This window comes from Paramacrobiotus metropolitanus, unplaced genomic scaffold (genome assembly GCF_019649055.1).
Source record: "Paramacrobiotus metropolitanus isolate TYO unplaced genomic scaffold, Prichtersi_v1.0 Parri_scaffold0000214, whole genome shotgun sequence".
Taxonomy (NCBI): Eukaryota; Metazoa; Tardigrada; class Eutardigrada; order Parachela; family Macrobiotidae; genus Paramacrobiotus; species Paramacrobiotus metropolitanus.
The window spans coordinates 15358-40149 of record NW_026570434.1 but is presented as its reverse complement, the minus strand read 5'-3'; the positions used below and the strand labels follow the sequence as shown (position 1 = coordinate 40149).

At 44.6% G+C, this 24792-nt stretch overlaps 4 protein-coding genes and 1 pseudogene across 6 annotated transcripts in view; all 5 read left to right on the top strand.

Moving 5' to 3' along the window:
• The window catches only part of LOC129601115 (uncharacterized), a 95903-nt gene extending 84535 nt beyond the window's left edge, over positions 1 to 11368 (top strand). Inside the window, exons 1-4 of one of the 3 annotated variants that reach the window (XM_055499842.1) lie at positions 8268 to 8436; positions 8523 to 8898; positions 10670 to 10754; positions 10882 to 11368. In XM_055499842.1, coding sequence (XP_055355817.1) covers positions 8545 to 8898; positions 10670 to 10754; positions 10882 to 11252 — 810 coding nt within the window. In that variant the 5' untranslated portion in view covers positions 8268 to 8436; positions 8523 to 8544 and the 3' untranslated portion in view covers positions 11253 to 11368. Of the gene's footprint in view, positions 1 to 8267; positions 8449 to 8522; positions 8899 to 10669; positions 10755 to 10881 lie in introns of those variants that run through there. The other 2 variants (XM_055499843.1, XM_055499844.1) reach the window with 2 other exon arrangements.
• Positions 1078 to 2714, top strand: LOC129601112 (uncharacterized). The gene is made up of 2 exons (XM_055499839.1): positions 1078 to 1192; positions 1463 to 2714. Exons 1-2 carry the CDS (start codon positions 1093 to 1095, stop codon positions 2281 to 2283), a joined length of 921 nt encoding a protein of 306 aa, XP_055355814.1. The 5' UTR covers positions 1078 to 1092; the 3' UTR covers positions 2284 to 2714.
• LOC129601110 (uncharacterized) lies at positions 5177 to 7081 on the top strand. The gene is made up of 2 exons (XM_055499836.1): positions 5177 to 5304; positions 6104 to 7081. Exons 1-2 carry the CDS (start codon positions 5199 to 5201, stop codon positions 6922 to 6924), a joined length of 927 nt encoding a protein of 308 aa, XP_055355811.1. The 5' UTR covers positions 5177 to 5198; the 3' UTR covers positions 6925 to 7081.
• A 4775-nt stretch (positions 11369 to 16143) lies between the features above and the next one.
• Positions 16144 to 17894, top strand: LOC129601107 (uncharacterized). Its single transcript, XM_055499833.1, has 2 exons — positions 16144 to 16620; positions 17119 to 17894. The coding sequence occupies exons 1-2, from the start codon at positions 16264 to 16266 to the stop codon at positions 17572 to 17574; spliced, it is 813 nt and encodes a 270-aa protein (XP_055355808.1). The 5' UTR covers positions 16144 to 16263; the 3' UTR covers positions 17575 to 17894.
• Positions 17895 to 18151: 257 nt separating this feature from the next.
• Positions 18152 to 23773, top strand: LOC129601108 (carbonic anhydrase 2-like; annotated as a pseudogene).
• Positions 23774 to 24792: the final 1019 nt, after the last annotated feature.

Below are 24792 nucleotides of genomic sequence, written 5' to 3'. Positions count from 1 at the left end.
GCGCTGTCCGTGACTTCTACTGTACCGCGTTCTGATGGTTTTAACGCTGTTTACTTTGTTTTATGATGTTGATGTTTAAAACTGCTGAACGATAAGCAAACCAATAAATTCATACCACAACCACAACTAGTTATTATGTACAAAGCATTTTGCTCTACTGGAGAAATCCCTGGACAGCACAGAGGTTTTGTATGATTGTGCTGTCGGACTACACAGATAAAATGACATAATTATAGTATGTGCGTTTCCTGGATAATATTATGTGAGTGCGATGAGGTCACAAATCCACTGTAATTACATGAATACTAACTATCTGTGCCAGGATTTCGGCCCCTCTTCTTTGGCGCCGGTGATCTCAGCTTCTACTCATTCAGTTTTCCTGCTTTAAAATGCTTTAAAAACCTCCCGATCACGCGGGTGTTCTAAGACCGATCGTCGTTGCCAGTTTGCAGAACCTCAAGTCCAGTGGTCACTCAAAAGCTTGTTACCATGGATGCCATTGGGCTAACATGGGCGGGTTCACGCTCGTGTGCTTACTAATTTGCAAATTTCCAGGGAGACAGCTTATGTTCTAACCATGTTGCAACATACTGCATTATTCTGATAAAAAAATCTGAGATAGTCGCAAGCCGATATTCATCCGTGCTCAGCTTGTAAATTTATATCTATTGCTGCGTTACGGAAGCGGGCCATTGGAAAGTACCACGAGGATTCTCATATGATGCCGGGCGTACTATGCTCTAGCACTTCCAGTGAATCCGCCGAATCTTGATAATTATGATGATTGTTTTACACTATGCGCACTGGTATGGAAGTGCTGAATTACTGCTGAGTGTGGATGATGTCAATTTATTCAATGCATTACATGTACTGCATTACATATACGAAAAACACCTTCGCATGGCACTGGCAAACCAATAATACCCATTCCAAGGTGCCGTATTTAAGCGCTGCCCTTCACAAAGTGTTTTCCCGGTGAAAACTACTGTAACTCTGTAGCTATCGGGAAATCGCAGTACTACCCTAGTAATTTTCATCACAGTGTGATCTACTTAAGCCTTTTGGTTGCCAGGGAACCCAATTTCCTTGAAGATGACCTTTTTGGATGCACTACAGGTAGTGCCCTGCTTGGTCCTGATATTCCCTGGAACTATCACATGCCCCGTACAGCAAGGAATGAGCCGAGAAGCCAGTAAGCGTAATTTAATGTTAAACAAAATAAGTAGAGTACTTACTTACTGGCTGCTAATACTGTACAACCCTTAAGGATGAGCACTACTTCTATAAATGTTTAACCGTATGAAATCGTCCGGAATGTGAGCATGCAAAAGTATGGAAATCGCGGCTCGCCCCATTGTGATGTGCATTCAATAAGTCCTGTACATACTTTGTACTTCTACTTCTATGCTTTGGCCTGCACAGAAAAATGCATGAACCTTTAATGAGATTTTGCGTTTGTCAGTTAATGGACTCCTGGACAATGCGATCCGCAACGCAAATAACGGCATAATTGATTTAAATGCTTTATCAGTCAAGAGGTCAGAGGAAATCAGGCCAGCGGATAGCATCATTAGGTCACCGGAAGGAGAAACGGCTAGACTACATTGCAAAGGAAGAGCGCCTGTGCCGGCCGGCCAAGAGGAGAAACCCCAATTCTGGTTTAACGGAAGACGGAAACACAGCGGAGCGAGCGAAAGAATTCCGGTCGAAGTGCATCGGTGCAGTTGCCTCGGTGACTCGAACACAACACGCTTTTCTGCCGAATATGAAATCGCCGAAAGCAATCCTGTTACCGGGGAACTGATTGTAGATATCCTGGCGTTTTCCCATGCCCAAGCCGGGGAGTACGAATGTATACAGTTTAACGATAGCCCCTTTCGTACCATCCAGACATTTTTCGCCAGTCCGACGGTCACGCCGTCCAGAGTTTTTCAGCCGCCGATGCCTAATGTAACAGTCAGGATGGGTGACACCGCCCGCTTTCAATGTTACGTGAAATTTATTGCCATGCCGGGCGACTTTGGTGATCGTTTTCTCTGGAGAAACGAGGATCATGTGATTTATGCCGATGGGCTTAAGGAACTTCAAACCGGCAGTTCCACACTGTCGAATTTCAGATCCACTGTTTACGTCGGAACGGATGGGTTCTGCCATTGCCACTCAACTTTGGAAATCTCTAGTGTGCAGGCCAACCACGCCGGGCGCTACCAGTGTTGGTTCAAGGTTGACGATGTCTTCCATGAATGGATTGCGCAAGAATCTTATCTAATCGTGGCTACCTGAAAATGGGGTACCTTGCGGAATGGTTATGGAAGCCACCTGCGACTGCAATTAATGGCTTGAGTTCACTGTTCACTAATCAAAGGGAGAAAATGACAATACTGATTCGTTATGTTTTATTGCGTATTGTCGAGCTATGGAAGCGCAGCCAGGCTGTTACGTTTGTCAGCTAATGAGCTCCTGGACATTAGTGGACAATGCCATCCGCAGCGCAAAAAGCGGCATCATTGGTAGCATTGCTTAACCATGGAATGTCGATAAATGTTTTCTACAGATCGCTACCTTTAACGAATTCATGCGCAAGTGCAAGAAATCTTGCGCGTGTTTTTTGTTTCTAAGCTTCTAAAACCTTGTATGGCATAACGTACACAGCTCCCGGTACTCAGCTGGGCATATGGCTCGAGCGGATACATTTGCACATGCAGTTCATTAAACTCAACAGCCAAATTGTCCAAGTGCACCCCCGGGGCACCGCGACATTTCGCCGCGGACAATTAGTCGCAGGACTTTGGTCGCAGACATTTCACCGCCAGGCAATCACGCCACGCGACGTTTTGTTGCAGGACATCCCGCCGGTAGGACTTTATGCCGCCAGACTTTCGGTCGCATGGCTGTTACGACGCGAGGAAATTTCGTCGCAAGGATATCTCGACGAAGCGACATTTCGCCTATCAGATAAATGATTTAATAAGCTAAATCCTACAGTCAGAAAAAAACCTAAGAAACCCAAGAAACCTGAGGAACCTAAAAAACCTAAGAAACCTAAGAAACCTAAGAATCCTGAAAAACCTGGGAAACCTGAGAAACCTAAGAAAATCTAAAAAAGCTAGAAACGACCTAAGAAAGTCTAAAACAGGCCAAAAAACCCTAAGAAAAGCTAAGAGCAACCTACAAAAACCGAAATGACAATAGAATTAAGCGCGGTGAACTCTTCTGTGGCGATAAGTCGCATCGTTCGAAAAGTCTCAAGACGAATTGTCCGCGACCAGACGCCTTGCGTCGAAATGTCGCAAAGGTAAAATGTCTCAAAGCATAATGTCCCTAACCGAAGTGTCCCAGCGTCCGAATGTCCGGCGGCGAAATGTCTTCGCGGCGAAAAGTCGCGCGTTGAGTTTGAGTGCGGCGAAATGTCACACTCCCAAATGTCCGGGTGCGGCACCCCGGTATACTTATTAAAAGGTCACACAGGTTACTCCGAAAAAAATATCAAATGCAAACTGTCTGTTGATAAAAACTTTAAAACGCATGTGGAAAATTACGTATTATGCGCATTGAATTTGTACAATTCCTAAAATTCAAATGATTATCGATTTTATTATTATTGATTACTATTGTTTATTGCTACTTTTTGCTGTACATACACGACGACACGAAATGAGTCCCCAGAAACCAGTCAAGAAGAAAGAAGTTTGTAATAAAACTTTCCTCTGACTGTAACAAACGTCAGGATTGTTGCAGTAGCTAAACCATCGCATCTGGCTCCAAAACTTATTCCATTCCGTATACGTACCAGACATTTTAGGTTGCCACAGCAAGAAAGGCTTCCTGAATAACCCATTCATGGAAGATGTCATCCACCATGAGCCAGCACTGATAGCGCGCTGCGTGGTTTGCATCCACGCGCACGATTTCCTGAGTGGTGTGACAATGACACATCCCATCTGCTTCGATTTTAACATTTGTTTTAAAATCGGTTCTTCTGGAATGTCCGGATGTAATATCCTTGAACACGTTGAACCCATTAGCATAGACCACATGATCTTCGCTCCTCCAGAGAAAACGCGTCCGAAATGTCTTCTGGTAAGGCCAGAAACCTTACGGAACACTGAAAGCGGGCAGTGTCGCCCGCACTGACAGTTACGTTGCGCATCGGTGGCCGAAAGACCTGCGTTGCGTTGACCCTCGGACTGACCACGAAAGTCTGGGTGATTAAGAAAGAGCTGCCGTTTTACCGTCGACATTCGTACACACTCGTATTTCCCCGCTTGGGCGTGGGAAAATTCCAATAAATCAATAATCAACTCTCCCGTATCAGACTTTCTTTTAACCAAGATATACATATTTGTAATTGCTCCAGAACGGCGTCGTAGGCGAATCAACCTAACAACTGCATCGCTGATACTCAAAGCGCAGCGTCTCGCGATGTGAAGCAAATACTCGTCTTCCATTCAACTAAAGCTGCGGCTTTTCCTGTTGGCCTGTTGGCACAGGATCTACTCCTTTGCATCACAATCTTACTTTAGATCCCTCTGGTGCTCGAATGATTTCATCCGTTGGCCGTATTTCCGCCTGCTCGTTGATTGAATGCCTTAAATAAACGAATCCGTTCTTTGCGTTGCGGATTGCATCGTCCAGTCTACCATTGACTAACAAAGTCCGCACACAGATTAAAGCTTCCACAATAGTAATACTCACTTTTTTGACAATGTAAATTTTGGTAAAAACATGCTTGCTGAATTCTTGGCTTAGTTCTGATGGCACGGAGCATGTTAGAAAGCTCTCGAATGCAAAGCTCAAACACAGCGTTTAAAGTGCAGAGTATGTATTGCTGATAAGACCATCCTAAATGTCATAAATCATACCCAAATTAAAACTTTATCCAAACTGCTTAATAATCTAGTTATATACCAGATAGCCAGATAGCAGTTGTTGGAATAGCGTCGCCAACTTCGTATAGTGTTTTACGTCAGCTGCCGTTAAAATAAGATTAGTATCGGCCATCACCCTTGCGGTTTGATTAACAGCAGATAAAAATACAGTACGGCTGCAGTTTTTCAGTAACCGCGCATTATGCACTCTTACAAATAACTCGGTTGCTCAGCAATCGGAAAACACGTAATGCTGCACTGGCCACAGTTCTAGTCGCTGTTTAAAATTGCTCAGAAAAGGTTGCTGACAAGGAGTCTACTCTTTTGAAGATGACCTTACTTGTTACCGACACACTACACGTGATCCTGTATTTGAACCTAGTATTGCTGAGCATAATGGCATGCTCTGTACAAACAGGACTAAGCCGAGAACGCAGTAAGTACTAAATTGGTAATGTAATACAAAATGCTCACTTTCGATTCTGTGCAGATATGGTGTGCTGTAGCGATCCAAAGATCACACCCAAAAGGGTTTAGTACTGTACATACCCATGTTATCGTTGCCACGTAGTTAAACTACTTCAGCACCCGAGTAGTACAAATAGCTCGTACTTATAGTTATTGCATATTTTTATATCCGTACCACCCTTTTTAATGTGCATTCAACCTGTGTACTACTGAAATAAGCGTATTTGGCCATTGCGTTTAGAAATATGCTTATAACATCTGCAAACGACTAAAACGTCCACACAAATTTTGCCGATTTTTTTCATATGCTTTTTTAGTGCCACGTAAGTATGCTGAGTGTGTTTTTGAGCCGGGTCGGCATATAATTTTCAACCGGAAACTTTGGTCGTAATGCAAATCCTTTTCTCTAAACTCGGTGTATTCCTACCTAAGGCTTACACGAATCTGTCGATTGCCATAAACCGAAGCCCCACTAAACTGCCTTGATAAACGTCGATTACAGAAAACGTGCAAACACGTACTACATCGTACCGCAACTACCAGCAACGCTATCACCATAGTGTCTAACACAAGATTCGTATGGCCTTGCCGACCATATTCTCCGACTCCAACACACATCCTTAACATCATGGGCGCAATGAAAACGTAAAGAAACTGAGTTGGCTGAATTTGCGAGGGAACCTGCTGATTTTATATTAACTTTTAAACTTGGCCGAACGAAGCACATATATACATTGGAATTATTAATCTTCTTCTGGGGTTTCCAGTTAATGAACGCCTGGACGAAGCCATTCGAAGGGCGAAAAACGGTATTGTCCATTTAGAGGAGTCGTCAATCAGCGCGCCAGCGGAGACATGGCCAGCGGATAACATCGTCAGGTCACCCGAAGGAGGCACAGTGACTCTGCACTGCAAAGGAGGGAATCCTGTGCCGGTGGGCACAGAGAAAAAACCACAGATCTGGTTGAACGGAAGGCAGAAATTCATCGTGAAATCCGAAACGCTGCCGTTCGAGGTGCAGACATGCAGTTGCCTTGTTGATTCGATTGATACGCCTTTTTCGAACAAGTACACCGTCGCCTTGAAGAACCCTAGCACGGGAGAAATGATTATTGAATTACTGTCATTTTCTCATGTCCATGCCGGGAAATACGAATGTCGACGGTACAACGGCAGCTCTTTTCTCACCACCCAAACATTCTTTGTCAGTCCAACTGTCACACCAGCTCAAGTCTTTCAGCCACCGATGCGCAACGTGACCGTCAGAGTGGGTGACACCGCCCGTTTTCCATGTTATGTAAAATTCATAGCCATGCCGGGCTACTTTGGAGATCGGTTTCTTTGGAGAAACGAAGATCACGTCATTTATGCTGATGGGTTTAAGGAATTTCAGACCGGGCGTTCTACAATGACCAATTTCAGGACTACCGTTCACATAATAACGGATGGCTTTTGCCACTGCCACTCAACTCTGGAAATCTTGCGCGTGCAGCCCAACCATGCCGGACGTTACCAATGTTGGTTTAAAGTAGACGACGTCTTCCAGGAATGGATTGTTCAAGATGCTTATTTAATTGTGCTTACCTGAAAATATTCCTTGGGACCGCAAGGTTACATAATGCGATGGTTTGTCCTTTGCGCTGGGATGCTACGTTTCGTGATGCCCTACTCATGTGTATGCTGTGTGACAGCACTGACAGCGTATGTTTGTGTGTCACTACTGTGTATGTTATGTGTGCTGTATAAAGTAGGTTTATCGAAGGGCACCTACCTGGCATTGGGTGGAACGCATCGTGCTAATTGTGAGCTACATAGTACTGTAAGTGCTAAATTCTAAGCTGCATATTCGTTCGCGATTGTATTGCTGCTAAAACAACACGAAAAAGAACAGGAAGGTGCCAGATTGGTTCGTGGGCAGGCGGAGCTCAGCTGTGCAGTTTATTCAAAGTTAGAGTCTACTACGTCAGAGCTCCCAGTAGTGCCCGGTACAACCTAAGTAGGAACATGCAGTTATTGCCGTGATTTTTTTAGTCAATCAAAACCTAGACAATGCGCTCGCGCGCTCCGTTTTGCGAAAAGCGGCACCGTGCATTGAAAGGAGAAGTCTTCAAGGAGCAAGACTGCGGAGACATTGCCAGCGGACAGCATTATCAGGTCACCAGAGGGAAAAACAGCAAACCTCCACTGCAAGGGAGGAGCGCCTGTGCCGGGCAGGCAGGGAGGAAGACCCACAACTTTGGTGGAACAGCAGGCGGATATGCTACGTGAAATCCGAAATGTTTCTGTCCGTGATACAGCATTGCAGGTGTGTCATTAGCTCTTCTACTGCGCCTTTTATAGCAAGTATAATCTCGTCGAAAGCAGTCCTGTTACGGCAGAGATGATTTATGCTTTTCTGGTGCTGTCTCGTTTTCATGCCGGGAAATACGAGTATCTACGGTATAACGGCCTCTGTTCCCAGCATCCCGGCATTCTTTACTATATTCATTCCCGAAATAGTTTTAATTTTCTATAAAAAGAAATACCGAATTATCCATGCTGCACACAATCAGGGCAGTATTGGTATAAACCTGACAAACAATTCCACAACGGTGTTATTGCGGAGCATACTTTTGTTTGTCTAGCCAGAAAAGCGATAAAAGCTAGACAAACACCCACATATCCATGGATTTTTATTATTTTCTTTTCTAGTAGTTGAATAGACCAACAAGAATTTACAGCTTTGTTTTTCGACAATGATTGGCGGAAAAAGCCTGATTCCGAGCGTTAGCACCTGACTGCCATTACAATGAAATTTAGGTTGTCATAAGTAAATAAACAAGAGAATTTAACGAGTCTGTCGTTGCACAACCACGATGTACAGTATCACGGTATCATAGAAGCCTCGTAAACAAAAAACCGTATTCCCAGTTTCACAGTGCAGCTAGCAGGGCTCCTTCCGCTTAGTGTGGTAACAAAAATTCCATGATTTTATTACGCGACTTCAGTTAGGATGAAAACATCTTTATTATCGTAAATAATGGTCCTGTTTTACGGATACCGTGCGTATAAATAACAGCTGAAGTGGCAAGCAAAACCAGTTTCCAGTTCAAGACCAAAGGTTTCTTTCTACGTCGGTGACCTGCGTTTCTCCGTTCTGTCTTATACGTTTCCAATTTCTGTAGCTGCTATAGCGTTTTTCTGAAGGTCAAGCGGTAATCCTCTCAAAATGCTTCTGGAAAGTGTCCTGCTTCTGTTGGCCGGCCTTGCCGGGGCCTTCGGCCAGGTCCCATCGCCGAGTGCGCCGGCCAGCAATTTCTCCTACATCTCCGGGAAAGGCAGTTACCTGTTGGCTATCGATCGAACCGGCGTCGTTCATCGTCTGAATGGGACAACATGGGTTGCACTGCCCGCGCCGACGCTGGTGGGCAATCCAAATATCCCTGCGATCTCAACACACGCACGCAGTGTGGGCGCCAGTCCGGATGGCTGGCATCACATGTGCACCAAGACTGGTGAACCCTTCCGCTTTAATCCAAACAGCAACACATGGGAGTATACGAATAATGTCTTGTGTAAACAAGTAAGTGCATGTAAACGATGAAGCAATACGCTATTCGCACGCTTCTCAGTGGATGGTTCAAAGACTGTAAGTAGCTCCGTGAATGACGAAAACATGCACGTGCATTTCTTATATTCACCACATCTACGGTAATTTTACACTTCCTGAATTTAGAGATGCACATGCTTAAAAGTAAAAACCAAATAAAACGTTGTAAAAATTAGAAATAATCGGAACTGATCATGTTTGACAAACAGTTCATCCTTAACGCTGCTAAGTCCGTCCATGTTCGTTTCTCAAAGAAGATTTCTCCTGATTCCTCATGTCAGTACAGTATCAACAATGCTCCTATACCAAAGTCTGATTACGTAAAGCACTTGGGAATATTTGTTGATCGAAAACTGAACTTCAAAATCAACAGCGAAAATGTAGCAAAAAAATGCAACAAAAGAGTCAACTACATTAACCACGTTTTTCGATACACTGACTACGGTGCCCGCATACGGCTCTTTGAAGCACTTGTTCTTTCAGTTATCGATTACTGTTGCGTCATCATGAAGCCGTCATTAAAACAGTCGAAAAATGCCATCGAAAGTTGTCAGAGAAGGTTTTCTAAAACTTTACGACTCGGCAGCAATGTCTTGAATTACGAAAAACGTCTAAAAGAACTTGAATGGGACGATCTGATTACACGCCGTCTGAAAAAAGCACTATTGTTTATGTACAAATTAGTTTTCCGGGTGGTTCCGATGGGTGATCAAATTGTATCTCCCCTGAAACTCTCTACTGCTGTGCTTGAGTCTGTTGCAGGAAATACCAGAATATCAGAACGCCTCCTGAAGCACCCATGCCCGATCGAGCCGTCCCCGACAACCGTTTGTGGAATAACAGTGACCACTGCCCATGACTCGTACCTCAACAGACTTGTGTCCGTCTGGAATGAACTTCCCTTGCTACCCATCGCCTACGTCACGTTGGATACCTTTTCCGAAGCCTTAAAGACAGTAAACTGGACCGATTTACCATCAGTTAAAGCTTTCAGAACAAGTGTCTAGCATAATTAATTATCTATTGTATTCTTTGTTGTTCAATGTTAAAAGAAGTAAAAGTTAATTAGTAAGTACCATGGTTGCGACTCAGTTGAATTTGTACAAAAAGGCGATTACGTGCGTAAGTGTCCTTGCTTTCCTTTTTCCCACGATTTCTTTTTGAAAATATTTTGAAAATTTGTAATTGTTAACGTGGGTTTTGGTTTTATGCATCGACCCCAGCGCGATCGTCTCCCTCCCTTTGTCCACGATAACACCAACTGATCGCAACCGCAGCCAATGTGTCTCTCTGTCCTGCCTTTACAAGTTTTTTGCTGTTTATTATAAAACTATTGTTTGTTGTTGTTATCGTAATCACTTAATGTTTTCGTGCTTCACTTCATGATGCTGTTGCAATGCTTTGTATGGTTTCCCTTACGCTGTCTCGCTGTCTGAAGCTTAAAGGGGGCACTCGCTCCGTGCAAGGACAATAAACTTCCATTATATGTTGTTAATACTTGTTCAGATTATTAATTAAGCTGCAGGTTTTAGAATTAGATGGAGTTTCTAAATGCTGAACTTCGGTAACTGCTTTGCTTACCAGATCCAATTGCTGAAAGTCTGTCTGTGAGCATTGCTTTTGCTGTTTAAGTAAAGGTAAAGTCTGTACATTAATTAATAATTACCGTATTGCTGCGTCTTCTGCTCATGCAAAATGACGAGGAACCTGGAATGTAACAGGACTGCATGCATTTTTCTTGCAGATTAACGCACGGAATAAAGACAACGCTGCGATGATCAAGGTGCAGGCCTTGAGAAGTAACCAGGGAGTAGCAGTAACCTATACAGGTTAGCAGAAAATTCTGTTTGCTCAATCCATATGATGTGTTGATGCGCATCGTTATTCCCGTGTTTATGAAATCGGAACTACGTATTTTAAATTTCTACTGTGCTTTTAAAATTCTTCGTTGTACAGCCACAGGTATCCTCGGAACTGGATCGTGGAATCTCTTAGGCGTAACCACGGATAATAATTTCGACTATCTAGAATGGGTCAGTATTGGGAAGGACGGTGAGATTTGGACTATTGCGAACGAAGGGCGCGTGTTCCGCTACAACAGTGCGGCCGACAGATTTGACGGGATCCCTATTCTCAATGCCCTGCGACTGGATGTGCGCAATGCCAGCTATGCCACTGTCGTCACACCGGGATGCACCGCGTGGACCTTCAAGAGCGGCACATGGGCCAAATGGTACATCGTCAGCGGCTGTCCGGTGCAGACAACCTCCACCAGTAGCAATGATTACTACCTGGACGAGCGCGGTCATTTCGGTTCCCGACACTGAAAGACTTGATTCTGTCATGTCGTGGATTTAATACAGCGCGTACTGACAAAGGCGGAATGCTTAAGAGGGTGAAGTTTTACTTGTGCTTTTAAAAGTGGCCTTTACCCTTGATAGTTATGTATAAACGCTTCAGCTACTTTTTAAGCGCATTACCGAAAGCTTGGCAAAGCGGCCTTGACAGGCCGACAAAGTAGTACTATAATTATTATATGGCTAAGGCTATTTTGCCGCAGTATTCTACAGTGCGTCAAAATAGCCTTTTGCTATTTTGCCGCACACTGCGCTACAATAGCCTTTCGCTATTTTACCGCAGTATGCGCGGCACATTAGCCTTTCACTATTTTACCGCACACTGCGTTATAACAGCCTTTTGCTATTTTGCCGCAGTGTACTCGGAGTTACGGGTATCTATTAAAAGTGCTATGCTGTGGCCATATATTAAAAATTTAACACTCACTATTTTGGCTGCCGATTCGGCAAAAAACGGGTTTCCCATCCAGTTGTCGTATGCCGGGTTGTTGACAATCCGTCTCCAGACCGGCTATTTGTTTATCAAGTTGTTCGGCCTAAATTTTTGCTGTTCCTAGCTCCTGTTCTAAGTTGAAGTATTTCATGCATAAGTCCGTCCGCTCCATTGATGCTTTGACGGCTCGTGCGGCAAAGTCGGTTGACTCGATTAAGGCCCTATCGTACCTATCCTTTTACTCGTCCCGTTCTTCCGTTGCCGTCCGGAGCTGTCGTTTTAACATGCTTGTCGCCTCGACCCATTGTTGCACACGTGCCTAAGGTTGGCATTCTCAGCTGTCGCGGTGTCCAGCCGTTTTCAGAGTCGGTGGGTGCCTTCTGTAAGGTCCGCGTTTTCCCTGCTTAGGGTGGTAATGGTCGTTTCCTTACCTGTTGCCTCCATCCAGTCAATATTGTTCCGGTCACCTGCCAACTGGACTCTTACATTGGCCGAGTTTAATCCTTTTATGATATCCGTTTTCAGTTTTATTCAGCAGCACATCGCTACACTTTTTGCGCGATTTTTGCTGGACGTTGTCCGCTTGTACTTGTACGCATCCGCAGTAAAGTCACACAACGTAGTCCTATCCTGCGTTCCAGTGCGGTTCGTGGCCACTTTGTAGCTTCTGCCTTAGATGGTAGCAGGAGCGTTGCATTCTCCACTTGGAAATTTTTGAGTCATCCCCGGAGTAAAGGCATCAATCGGGCAAAAGCGTTTAATTCCATGGTGCCGAATTACCCATGACAGTCTGCCGGAAACGACTTTCTGCATTTTTCAAGGACGTAAGGGCCTGATTCGTGTGCGGATCCTCATGCGACAGGAACAGCATCCCTATCTCCCTTGAAAACTGGGATCCGACCAAGAAGCAGGAGAAAGAGAAGAACGGCGGGAAGCTCCCAAGAACTCGATGCGACCTATCGGGCACACTTGTTTCGCAGCCTCGCGTTCTGGCTGGCTAAGCGGACCAACTCGGAACTCTCAAACCACAACCTGGAGAACATGTACAGGAACCTGCAGTGGGTGGACCGCGCCGCAGAAAGGTTACCCGGGCCGGGTGGATCGGATCAGCCCACACCAACGGTCACTCGGCGGAGAGCTCGGTCAAACTGTTGACGGACAACTCGATCATACCGTCGCCGGCCCGGGAATGCTCCGGTGTCACACCAAAGTCCGGGGTCGACACCAAAGGCGAACAAATTTCGACCCGACCTAACCAACCCGACATTCCGGACGCCGATGGGGCAGCAGTCCCAAGTAAACCGACCCGATTGCACCGGGCCGCGACTCCTTGACTGGATCAGATTGTGGATTTCGTCGAACTACGGCACCGAGCGACGGAGCTATCGCGTGGACTAAAGGCGGCAAGCGATCTGACCAAAGTCAGCAAAAACCTACGGATCGCCAGCATGATAAAAGTCTACCATTGACGGGCTCCCACAGCATGACAGAACGTGAATGCGTGGCTTTGACACCAGAAGCGAGTCGTCTGGCCCGGTTGAATAGTGTTATGTGTGTTGCGCGTGCACACTGAGCGCATGCTGCAGCCAATCAGGAGCGACAATAAGCCAAATCTACGGCTGAGCGAACGCACTGATGGGTTCGGCATCCACAATAAGTACAATCGTACAGCGGCAAGCACTTGAAAAGTACAAGCGCTCAACGGCGTACGTAAAGGAAACCGCGCGGTAAGCACGGCGGCTGGCGGAACAAAATGTCCGTCACTGCCTGAGCCGCCGGGCATCTGGTATCCGTTTAAATTGTGTTAAGCAGTTTGCGCAGGGGAAGACAAAAGCGAGAAAGAAAGAGGTGCAACTACGTCGAGCTTACTGATCGAGTTACTTTTTCCAACCTATAGCCTTTGAGACTACGGAAACTTGCTGCCCAAGTAGACGCCAGTTCATCAGTGAAGTGGGCCGAAGTATAAAAAATCAAACCGGAGAAGTGCGCGCTACTGAATTTTTGTGGCAGCCTATAAGTGTAGAAGTTCAACATGTAATGCGGCTTCTATTCTGGGAACTGTCGATTGTTCAAAACAGCTAGAAGAGTTGTTTTATTTGCTCTAGCGATTGGATATTTGAGCTTTAAGTTTAAACGGCATTTGCTTGCAGAAGTTTGGAATACGTTCGTTCGGCCACCCAATATAATTTTTTATCTAAAGTCTAAAAACCCAACACAGCCTGGCAAAAAAATCTTAATGGTATTTTTTCCATGCTCTTAGTTTGTTGTCTCATATATTTATGAGTCTTACCGGTTCACCGAGTAACTATTTTACTGTAGCAACTCTAAATTCTCTTGTTACCCTACACAGTTGGTATGTTTAAAGGTAAGAAACCACGTGGATATTTAACCACACCCTCCATACGTCGATTTTCTCCATATTAACTGGAAACTGCGGCAAAATAGCAAAAGGTTATTTTGCCGCCCTTACTACGGTAAAATAGCCAAAGGCTATTGTAACGCAGTGTGCGGCTAAATAGTGAATGGCTATTTTGCCGGCCATAGTGCGGTAAAATAGCTAAAGGCTATTCTGCCGCAAATACTGCGGCAAAATAGCCACTTCGTTATTATATTCCTTACGTCGATTATAGACATAATGTGCCGCTCTTTGATTTTTTCCTGAGTCAGCAAACGTCTTTCATGTTCTACAGTTGTGTCCAGCAGATGCACAGGCGTTCAGTAAATCAGTTCTAATAAAGTGTCTTTCTGTATAATGTATCAGCTTGTGCATAAAGGGACGCGTATTACCGACTTTGGTTGAAGTTTAAAACGTCGCTTATAGCTAAACATTATTACAAGAAGTACTGTACTATGAAACCAAGTGGCTTATTGACAAATAAAGAAACAGCCGCACGTGTTTCCAAGGACATAACTACTTACGTTAAGCAATGCAAAACGTCAACAGCAGCAATAATGGTGGATAATAGAGAAAAATTTCCTTCTCACTATTGCGCAGAATATTAATGTCATACTTAGGAAAAAAGTTATAAACTACGTAAATTACAAGGATTGTATTGCACCAGTTAGCGATCCCAATATGCATTTGTCATCTGCATCTACCAGCGGCTCCACGATTTATTTTTTGTGTCAAGATCATGAAGCCGGCAAAGCCAGGAATGATCTGATTAATTTAATAGGGTCGGCATAAATTTTCAGTGTACGTAATCGCAAATTCAGAGTTTCCGCAAAATAAGCGAACATGAATTTTACCTATAAGCAAACATGAATCAAAACATGAATTCAGCCATAAGCGAACATGAATTCATACAAAAATAACCTTCCGCTTGCTTGATGCCGGCAGCGACAACGAGTTGCCACTGTTAGCTTCGAGCAGCAAATGTGAGGTTTATAAACAAGAAAACTTTACATGGAAATTAAGGTACAGAAATGAGCGGACTAACGAATTTTCCGCAGCTCATGTTTTGTACAGAGTGCGCTTTTTGTAGTTTGTGCCTATACGAGCCACTGTGACGTGTGCAAAAGTGTAATACTGCACGCTAAATCCCAGAAATATAATATAACGATTTGACAAATTTTTTATTCCTCGTACGTGAAAAAAAAACCAAAAAAGTTGTAAGAAACCTAAAATATCTTATTTTTCTCGAAAGTTTAGCGTTTGTTTAGGGCTTTGTCTCTCCGTTAATTTTGAAAGGATAGCGTAATTATACGCACACGTGAGTGCTACAGCGTTTGCGATAACCTAATACTTTACCCTAAAACAACGATCCAGAAAAGTTGATTCAGAAAATAAAATGATGGAAGTTTTTAATCTTGTTACGTGAATTTTACTGGAAAATGCGAAGCGACACGTCACGCAAACGTTAAATTATAAAAAAATGTTTCATTTTTATGGAGAAGGCAACAGTAAGTTCACGCAGCACTGGCAGCGTTGTTTGAGCAAATCCTGACAATAAACACCGCTATGCAAAGCGAACCTTTTGCATGTCTAGCCACAAAGACGATAAAAATTAGAGAGACACCAACTCGATTGTTCATTGTTGACATTGCGTCTGGCCGGCAAACTGGAGCGGGTTAGTTCCATAACAGTTTACGGCTTTGTTTTCGACAATGAAGTGCGGAAACAGCCCATTTCCTTCCGCTTGTGCAAGCTCATTGTGGAATTTAGGTTTTCATATGTAAATAAGCAAGATACTTTCCCGAACCTTTAATACTGCCAATTCAGGGTTTACGATATCATAAAACCCCGCCAGTAATGTGAATTATTGCAAACTTCATAGGCTATTTTTACATTTGTTATTTTTCTGAAGACCCTGGTAATGATACATTCCTTTCTTTCTTCCAGAGATTTCGGCCAGACAAAAACATTTTTATAACTGCAATAAAATTCATATTCAGCGGGTCGCAGCTCTTATAAGTAGCAGTTCCACTGTTCAACCAAAGCCGTAATTCCTTTTATCAAAATACTGTTCATTGTGTAGCAGACACTGCCATTGTCCCGTTAACGTTTGAAGAGTAAGTTTTCAAAGGTAAATTCGTAATCTCCTAACCATGATTGCGGAGGGCTTCCTGATTCTGTCGGTCAGCATGATCGGCGTCTTCGGCCAGATCCCGTCGCCGAGTGCACCGTACAGTAATTTCACCTACATTTCCGGGAAAGGCAGCGCGCTGCTGGCCATTGATCGAGTTGGCATCGTCCACAGTCTCGTCGGTGGGGCATGGACTGCATTACCCGCACCTGTCCCGTTCGTTGACCCCATTGACCCCGGAGTTAGTTCGACCAAAGCCGTCACGGTGGGCGCTAGCCCGGATGGCTGGCATCATATGTGCACGGTGTCAGGTGAGACGTACCGTTTTAATCCAACCAGCAATGCCTGGGAGGGCACCAACAGTGGCAGATGTCTGCAGGTGAGCGTTGGTAATATCCACTGAGTATTTGTTAGCAGATTAGCCATTACTCTACCGAATTAAGATGGTAGTCGATCTTTTCTTCGAAAATATGGATCGGGCGCGGTCCAAGTATTGTAATCTGCAACATTGCATCGTTTTTGAGCAACGTTTTGGCCTGTGCAGACTTCTGTCTGCCAGTTTTCCTCAGTTTGTTTTGTTCGATTAAAGATAGCCATCCGCGACAAGAAATTTTGAAGAGCTATTTTGTAATGCAGTTATCACAATTTTACATGTTTGTATCGCTACAACAAATAGTATTAAACCCAGAATTAAACCCAGTTGGTACCAAAATGCGGTTTCGTTTCGATCATTCGAAAAAAATTTTCCGTACCTGAAAATAAGAACAGTGGATTTGCAGGCCGGACCAAAATTTTGTAAATAAGTTCTTTGTAACCGAGAGGCCGAGACCGCTGAAATATTTTGAGTTTTAACTGTAGCTCGAAACACCTTTTGCAGATCAACGCGCTGAACAAAAACACCGCTGTGGACATTCTGGCGCCAACAGCAACCGCGGATTATGGAGATGTTCAAAAATTAAATGCGGCCCTCTTAATTCCTACATGGAGCGAACTGGGCGGTACCGGGCAGCGAACCAATCAAGCGTTCCGCTGGAGCAAATGGGTCAGTGTCGGGGAAGACGGGGAGATCTGGACGATCTCGCGCGCTGGCGAAGTCTTCCGCTTCAACGCCGCCACCAACAACTTTGACGGGATCCCCATTCTGGATGCCCTGCGACTGGAGGTGCGCAATGCCAGCTACGCCACGGTCGTGACCACCGGCTGCAACGCGTGGACCTTCAGCAGCGGAACCTGGACTAAGTGGGCCATCGCGACCTGCCCGAAACAGACGACCTCTAACAGCAACAACGATTATTACCTGGACGGCCGTGGTCGCTTCGGCTCGCGCCATTAAACAGCTTTTCATCCATGGCAAAACTAATATCGGCAATAGTTTGCTACTGATGCTTCTTACCATTAGTAAATGTTGGCCTATGGCTCCGCAAATGCGGTTTGATTTGCATTGATTTTAAAAGTGGTCGTCACGTGCTTGGCAGTTTTTCACACGAGCAAACCTTCTTTCCTCGCCTTCTGGCCTGGAGCGCTATTGTCATCCCGGAAGCAGCATAATCTAATCTGAAAACCAAATAACAACTAACAATAAAGCTGCGGCTCGATATTTCATAACGCGTCAGTAACGTTTCACGCTTGAGATGGTAATAAAAGGGGCTTCTGCCTTAGTTAGTGCTTCATGCACGATATGTGCATGAGAACCGGTGCTCGGCGATTAACAAATAAAGAGCCACTCGCATGTGCATGCCGGCGATAGTAGGGAGTGGTCGCCTACGAGATATTTATTGCCGGAGCGGCACTGCACATTTCTTAATACCAGCGAAAATTTCCTTCTCTTCGTCTCGATATGATAGTCAGCTGCGTTAGGTTCCTAATAGCCGTTCCTTCTCTGTAACAAAAATAAGGGCGGCAAGGCAAACATGTCGTGTCAGTTAAGAAGAAATCAGCGCCCTGAGTTCATCGTGTGCATTCTGGGCAACCTAATTGGTAAAGACTGTAAAGTTTTACTATGAAACAGTTTGAACGATTATCTTTTTTTAGCGTCAGTAACCAGCGCCGTTATCACCCTTGTGGACCCGAATTGTCCGGCAGACCCTCCCAAGTCGCCGGTCCCGCCGCACTGGTGATACACTGACAGAGCGAACCATACAGCAGGCAAGAGACTGCTTAGTTAATGTAGTTTCACCATCTTGACTCTTTCGATTTGTGGCTAGTAGATCTTATACCGGAAACATAGGCGAAAGCGTATCCCGATGTGAGGGCCGTCGTCAGTCACCCATCCCCATCGATACACGTTTGGCGGTGCGAGATCCCGCTTTAGAACCGTTGGCCTTCGTAAGGTACGGTACTCCGTCCAGGAATGATAGTTGGACGGCCGTCAACCTTGGTCATGTTTGTAATACGGCTTACCAATAATTCTTTATATACTGTATTGATGTGAATGCAGAAAGTTTGACACGTCTGGAATCGGTTTTTGCAGCGCAGTTTACGGGACATTATGCAACCGCACCGGAAATCCGTGGTGGCAGCCTGGGCGATGATTATGTATTCCTACAATTCCATTTTCACTGGGGTTCTGTTAACACCCGTGGGTCGGAGCACGTGATCGACGGATAGCGATATCCACTTGAAGTAAACGTCTGTAACCGACTAAAACGTCCGGACGACCAAGACGTCCGGCGGACGTTTTAGTCGTTAAACCGACCAAACCGTCCGGGGGCCAAAAAAACGTCCGCCGTAAATTTTGCCCACTCAAAAATTTTTGCATTTTCGATGTGACCCTAAGTTCCTGAGAGCGTCTAAACCCGGACACTTTGGTCTGAGCACTATTTCATCCCGGACACTTTGGTCGGAGCACTATTTTGACCGGATACTTTGGTCGGAGCACTATTTCAGCCCGGACACTTTGGTCGGAGCACTATTTCAGCCCGGACACTTTGGTCGGAGCACTATTTTAGCCCGGACACTTTGGTCGGAGCACTATTTTGACCGGACACTTTGGTCGGAGCACTATTTCAGCCCGGACACTTTGGTCGGAGCACTATTTCAGCCCGGGCACTTTGGTCGGAGCACTATTTTGACCGGACACTTTGGTCGGAGCACTATTTTAGCCCGGACACTTTGGTCGGAGCACTATTTTGACCGGACACTTTGGTCGGAGCACTATTTCAGCCCGGGCACTTTGCTCGGAGCATTATTTTGACCGGACACTTTGGTCGGAGCACTATTTCAGCCCGGACACTTTGGCCGGAGCACTATTTCAGCCCGGACACTTTGGTCGGAGCACTGTTTCAGCTCGGACAATTTGGTCATGGGGTTCATCACATATCAGTCGACCTTCGGCGGGAAAGCGGATGGGATTTATTTTACAATATCTACATTAGCGTCCACGGCGATACGAAACTTTTGGATAGCGAAACAATGAAAAAAAACAGCAATTAGCGATTGAATAAAGGCAGTGCGCAATAGCGTATAGGATGCCGCGCATTTCATTGCCTGTAACCTATTGAGCATTCCCATTAGAGAAACGATATGCCAGCGTGAATTTGGCAAGATACGAAGTAATCAAAAACCGAGTAGCTGCCAAATCTAAGTTTCTTAAAATTTTGATGTTTTCACTTTCTATTTGGTAAGGCTTCTTTTAAGGAAATACAGCTTACCTTAAAAATTACGGTGAGATGATGAGTTGTAAGGGGCGACAGTATGCTGGCGCTTTCCCCCCAAAATGTTTAATGGTTTACGCTTTCTAGTTTAATATTTTTTATGTTTGTTTTTCAGTATTACATTTTCGACCGAAGCGAAGCGAAGGTCCTCTATTTTAAAGGAAACGGGACTTTCTGTCACGTCGGCCACGTCGGTCACGCACACATAAATTATTGCGCTTAATAAAAGCTTAAGAGGGGGCGTGGCCAGCGTCGAATCCCCGAGATCCCTTAGCGGTGGATTTCAAAAACCAAAGTTCGTTTGATAGAAAACTTCAAAAAACCCTATCATACAAAGTCTACGGACCTCCACCACAACCAATTAGCGAGGACGTTAAGTAACTGCTGGCTTCAGTTGTTTGGGAGCTTGTGTGATGATATTGAAATTTGGCGAATTTGGTTTACTTGGATATTTTCGGTCTTTTGTTTCGGTCTGACTGGGAAGTAAGCTTCTAGAAACCTTTGTCTATAGTGTTGCGTTTTAGGATAACAAAAACATATACTCGAGAAAGGTCTGAATTATTTTGAAAACTGAACACACAGAAAACTAGGGGAACCTATTAAAGAAGTGTTCCAAGTGAGATTCGCGAACCTTTTGCTGACAACTGGCAACTGGCAAGCTTCGAGTAGCTGCGGGATGGCGGTTAGCTGCTTGATACTTATGTAGAGGGCAGTGTTCTGTATCAGAAAAATTTTGTGATTTGGACGGTACGTAGGGCGATTAAAACAAACCTGGATCCGTCAGTGAATCCGGGTGCGCAACTCTGGTTCCGTGTTCATTGTTCTTCGCCGGGCGATGCGACAACCCTTTGGGGCGATTCAATAAGCTTTATTTTCAACAAATATTTAACTTTATCAACACAACACAGTTAACTTTAACAACGCAGCATTCGTCATTTATGCATTGATTTGCTCAAAACAGAGCAACAGTTATACGAAAGGTTAATACAACGGCAAAGGCACGGTATTGATATTTCCACGCTTAACGGTCGCAGACGAACGTATTACCGTTTCTTTGTGCGGTAGTTTATGCATTTAGAATAGTTTGCTGATACCCCCATGTTCCACCGTTTGTCGAACCGCCCTGTCAATTGCGTAAAATGTATAGACTAAAAATACAATAGGCCTTTGTGAAGTCTAAGCCATTGCGGGCTATTGTTATCGAATCGCCCTCCGAACCGATTTGGACTCCAAATGTTGAAGTCCCACTTTGTGGAGACTTAAGACTACTACAGATCTACTGTTGAAATTTCTATATGTACATCGTTCCACGTTTTTTATAAGTTTTTGTTCGTGTTTGTGGACTAGAAACATAGCGATTTTCGAGAAACATGAATTAAAATGAACTTTATGATGAACGCTTTAATTACATAATGCTTGAACTTGAAAGTTCACGCCAAAATTGTCGATTTTCGACGAATAATAACAAATGCTTGCTGAGGAATGCTACTCTTGAGAACCGGCAAGATGTTTTGCGAATAAAATGGATGAGCGCAACTAACCTTACTCAAATGATTCCAGCGTCACTGTTTCAAACGGTATCTTCATGAAAAAAATTATCTTTGAATTTTGGTAGTAAATAAGTGATAGGAACATAAGGCGAAGCCGAACTGCTGCACGAGGAAAGCTCGCAAAGTAGCACTCAAGCGAAAGCATGTTTGGAGGTTTCTTCAGTGTATCAGCCAGCTTTGCAAGAATTTATCCTTTTAAAATAAAAAAAGAAGTTCATGTAAGTAGCTAGCTGGTGCGTAATTGACGCCTGCCAGTGGAAAAGGCAATGAATTTGTTAATAACTGGGTAATTATCAAGGTAACTTCGATAAGCATCATATGAAACCTTAACAGTCTTTCAATAACGTAATTTATCTGTAACTAATTTGTTCCGCGCAGTTTGCGCTCGGTCACCCGGTTATTTAAAATAGCTATGAAAGGCAGCCTTTACAAGTCAACCATTATACGGTCCGTTTGTATAGTATTTAGGCTGACCGAAAGCTTGCACTTAATCATACCGTCCATACGGTAAAGAAAAGTATCAAAGCATGATTGACTAGAGCACTCATTTCAGTTCTTCTACCATAATCAGCAAAGAGTGTACTTTCAAGAAAAGCACACTCGTTCAGGCGGGTGATGAATGACTGTAACAAATAAAATTTATTCATAGAGTGACGACGAAAACATTTTTGCATAATAACATGAACCGTAGAACCCTGTCCAAGTAGTAACACATTTTGCCAATGCGCCTGATTTCCAGATTTGACTGTCAGGAATAAAAAAGTGCTCCAACCAAAGTGTCCTGGCTAAAATAGTGCTCCGACCAAAGTGTCCGGGCTGAAATAGTGCTCCGACCAAAGTGTCCGGGCTGAAATAGTTCTCCGACCAAAGTGTCCGGCTCCAAATAGTGCTCCGACCATAGTGCCCGGGCTGAAATAGTGCTCCGACCAAAGTGTCCGGGCTGAAATAGTGCTCCGACCCAAGTTTCCGGGCTAAAACAGTGCTCCGACCAATGTGTCCGGCTCCAAATAGTGCTCCGACCCAAGTGTCCGGGCTAAAACAGTGCTCCGACCAAAGTGTCTGGGCTGAAATAGTGCTCCGACCAAAGTGTCCGGGCTGAAATAGTGCTCCGACCAAAGTGTCCGGTCAAAATAGTGCTCTGACCAAAGTGTCCGGGCTGAGACGCTCTCAGGAACTTCAGGTCACATCGAGAATGCAAAAATTTTTGAGTGGGCAAAATTTACGGCGGACGTTTTTTTGGCCCCCGGACGGTTTGGTCGGTTTAACGACTAAAGCGTCCGCCGGACGTCTTGGTCGTCTGGACGTTTTGGTCGGTTACAAACGTCACCTGTGGCAGACTGGCAAATTACATTAATTATCTTTACAGACTGTATAATATGTTTTGCAGTTTGCATATCGTGCACCGCAAAAGCATTTTCTACGACAACGAAGCTCTTGGAGATTCCACGGGTTTCGCTGCGTTGGCTATCATGTTTGAACTGACAGACAATCCTGTGGATGAAAATGATCCTCGCTTTGTGCATATCAATACGTTGTTCACGGCTCTTTTGGAGCTTACACATCCCGGTGAGAGATAAATAACAAATTATTGAAAGAAAATGGTCCTATAAGGATTGTCGAGCAAGAAAAAAAACAATGAAAAAATGAAACTCGTACATTATATTGTGTATCACATAACTAAAATTAGACGCCCTCTTTTCGTGACTAAGGAGTAGGTAAAATATATTTTGACGGTTTTTGTGACACGTCCTTCTCTTAAAAAGGTCAGCCCAAAGTTGTGACCCTGAAGGACTTCCGGCTTCAGGATTTCATCCCGACCTCACCGGTGTACTACCGCTATCTCGGCTCGCTTACAACACCGCCCTGCGCCGAAGCAGTGATGTGGACTGTGTTCAAAGAACCGCTAAAGGTCACGCAAGCCCAGCTCAGTATGTTCCGTACCTTGAAGAAGCATCCACATGGTGACGCGGCCAATAACGTGCTAGTAGATAATTTCCGACCGGTGCAACAGTCACATGGACGAGAAGTCAAAATTTACCCTGGACAGATTATCACCACTATCACGCAGGCTACAGCAGTGACACCGCGATGGTTATCACCTAATCCTTGCTTGAGCCTTAAAAGGGTGGCACGACGCCATAAGCGACAACCAAACTGGGCTTGGGCACGATCGCAGGATTGTGTAAACTCCGAGGAAGACGATGACCGACGTTAAAGGGAGAACGAGTCGACCTTGATTGTTTTATGCTGATGCAGTGCATTTTTGCTGGATGTAAACTGTACAGAAACAACACATAACGAGCAGAATGACTTAATACGGTCACGTCGGTCAGCGTGTCACAGTGCAAGTACTCGTAACCGTATTCTGTTGGAAAGCGGCTAGTTACCGTCTATGTTTACTGTATCTGCACACCCAACATAAAGGAATAATAAACATACTGTACAGTTACCATGCACTTGCCGAAATTTTGCACAGTATGAGCTGTACGATACTGTAGCTGTGTGAGAGCTAAAGCCTCTTGCGTTCGGACAACCGTCTGCACGCTGTTGTAGTGTTGCTGTTTTGACTTTTCGTGAGTTTTCATATCGTTTTCGTGCGACCTCCAGATGAAACGGACTTTTCATATTTTAAAAACGGTTTTCGTATTTGCGCCGCTTTTTCCAAAACGAACATTTTACGAAAAGTCCGATCGTTGGGTCGTGAGCGATAAGTAACGAAAAGCCAAAACGGCAAGACTACGCTGTTGCAGGCCTAGTGAACCTTGAACCTATGTGAACCTTGAATGGTGACTGAGCGCGCTCGTACAACGTACGTCTAGTTTTGAGCCACTGAAACTTTCGGCAAGTGCAGGGTAACAGTACGAGGAGGATTATAGTTGAGTCGGTAGCGCACAGCTGCTGCGAGTTAAACTGAACACCATTTCGGTAAGCTGTTGGCGTAACAGCCAACCGTGGATGGTTGCACAAGCCAATGGCTGCGGTTGGTATGTTAATAATGCAACCCCCCACGGCGACTGATGTTCAACTGTTGGAAATGCAACCATCCACGGTTGACTGTTACGTCAGTAGCTCACGGAACTGGTGTTCAGTTTAACCCGTTCCATACTATGCGTGTTAGACCGACATGGTGGAGGACTTCTTCTCTCTTATCCGTAACTATGGTCCTAGGTTGGTTTTAATGGTTTTATTTCAAAGAAAAGATGTTAGACTACAGTTAACAATGTATAACCGTTAACTCCCTCATGTCCGTAAAGTCCAGGGAGTGGCCAAACATGGTCAATACTGACCAAACGGAGTTCTCTGAGGTCCTGCTTCCCTTTACAGCCACCTCCACATCAGTTAATTTCC

What these genes read in the sequence shown, in the direction of transcription:
- LOC129601107 (XM_055499833.1), top strand. Translation starts at nt 16,264, where the DNA reads ATGATTGCGGAGGGCTTCCTGATTCTGTCGGTCAGCATGATCGGCGTC. An exon ending in ACAGTGGCAGATGTCTGCAG is followed by an intron (nt 16,621 to 17,118) that starts GTGAGCGTTGGT and finishes CACCTTTTGCAG; the next exon opens with ATCAACGCGCTGAACAAAAA.
- LOC129601110 (XM_055499836.1), top strand. Translation starts at nt 5,199, where the DNA reads ATGACCTTACTTGTTACCGACACACTACACGTGATCCTGTATTTGAAC. An exon ending in AGGACTAAGCCGAGAACGCA is followed by an intron (nt 5,305 to 6,103) that starts GTAAGTACTAAA and finishes TGGGGTTTCCAG; the next exon opens with TTAATGAACGCCTGGACGAA.
- LOC129601112 (XM_055499839.1), top strand. Translation starts at nt 1,093, where the DNA reads ATGACCTTTTTGGATGCACTACAGGTAGTGCCCTGCTTGGTCCTGATA. An exon ending in AGGAATGAGCCGAGAAGCCA is followed by an intron (nt 1,193 to 1,462) that starts GTAAGCGTAATT and finishes TGCGTTTGTCAG; the next exon opens with TTAATGGACTCCTGGACAAT.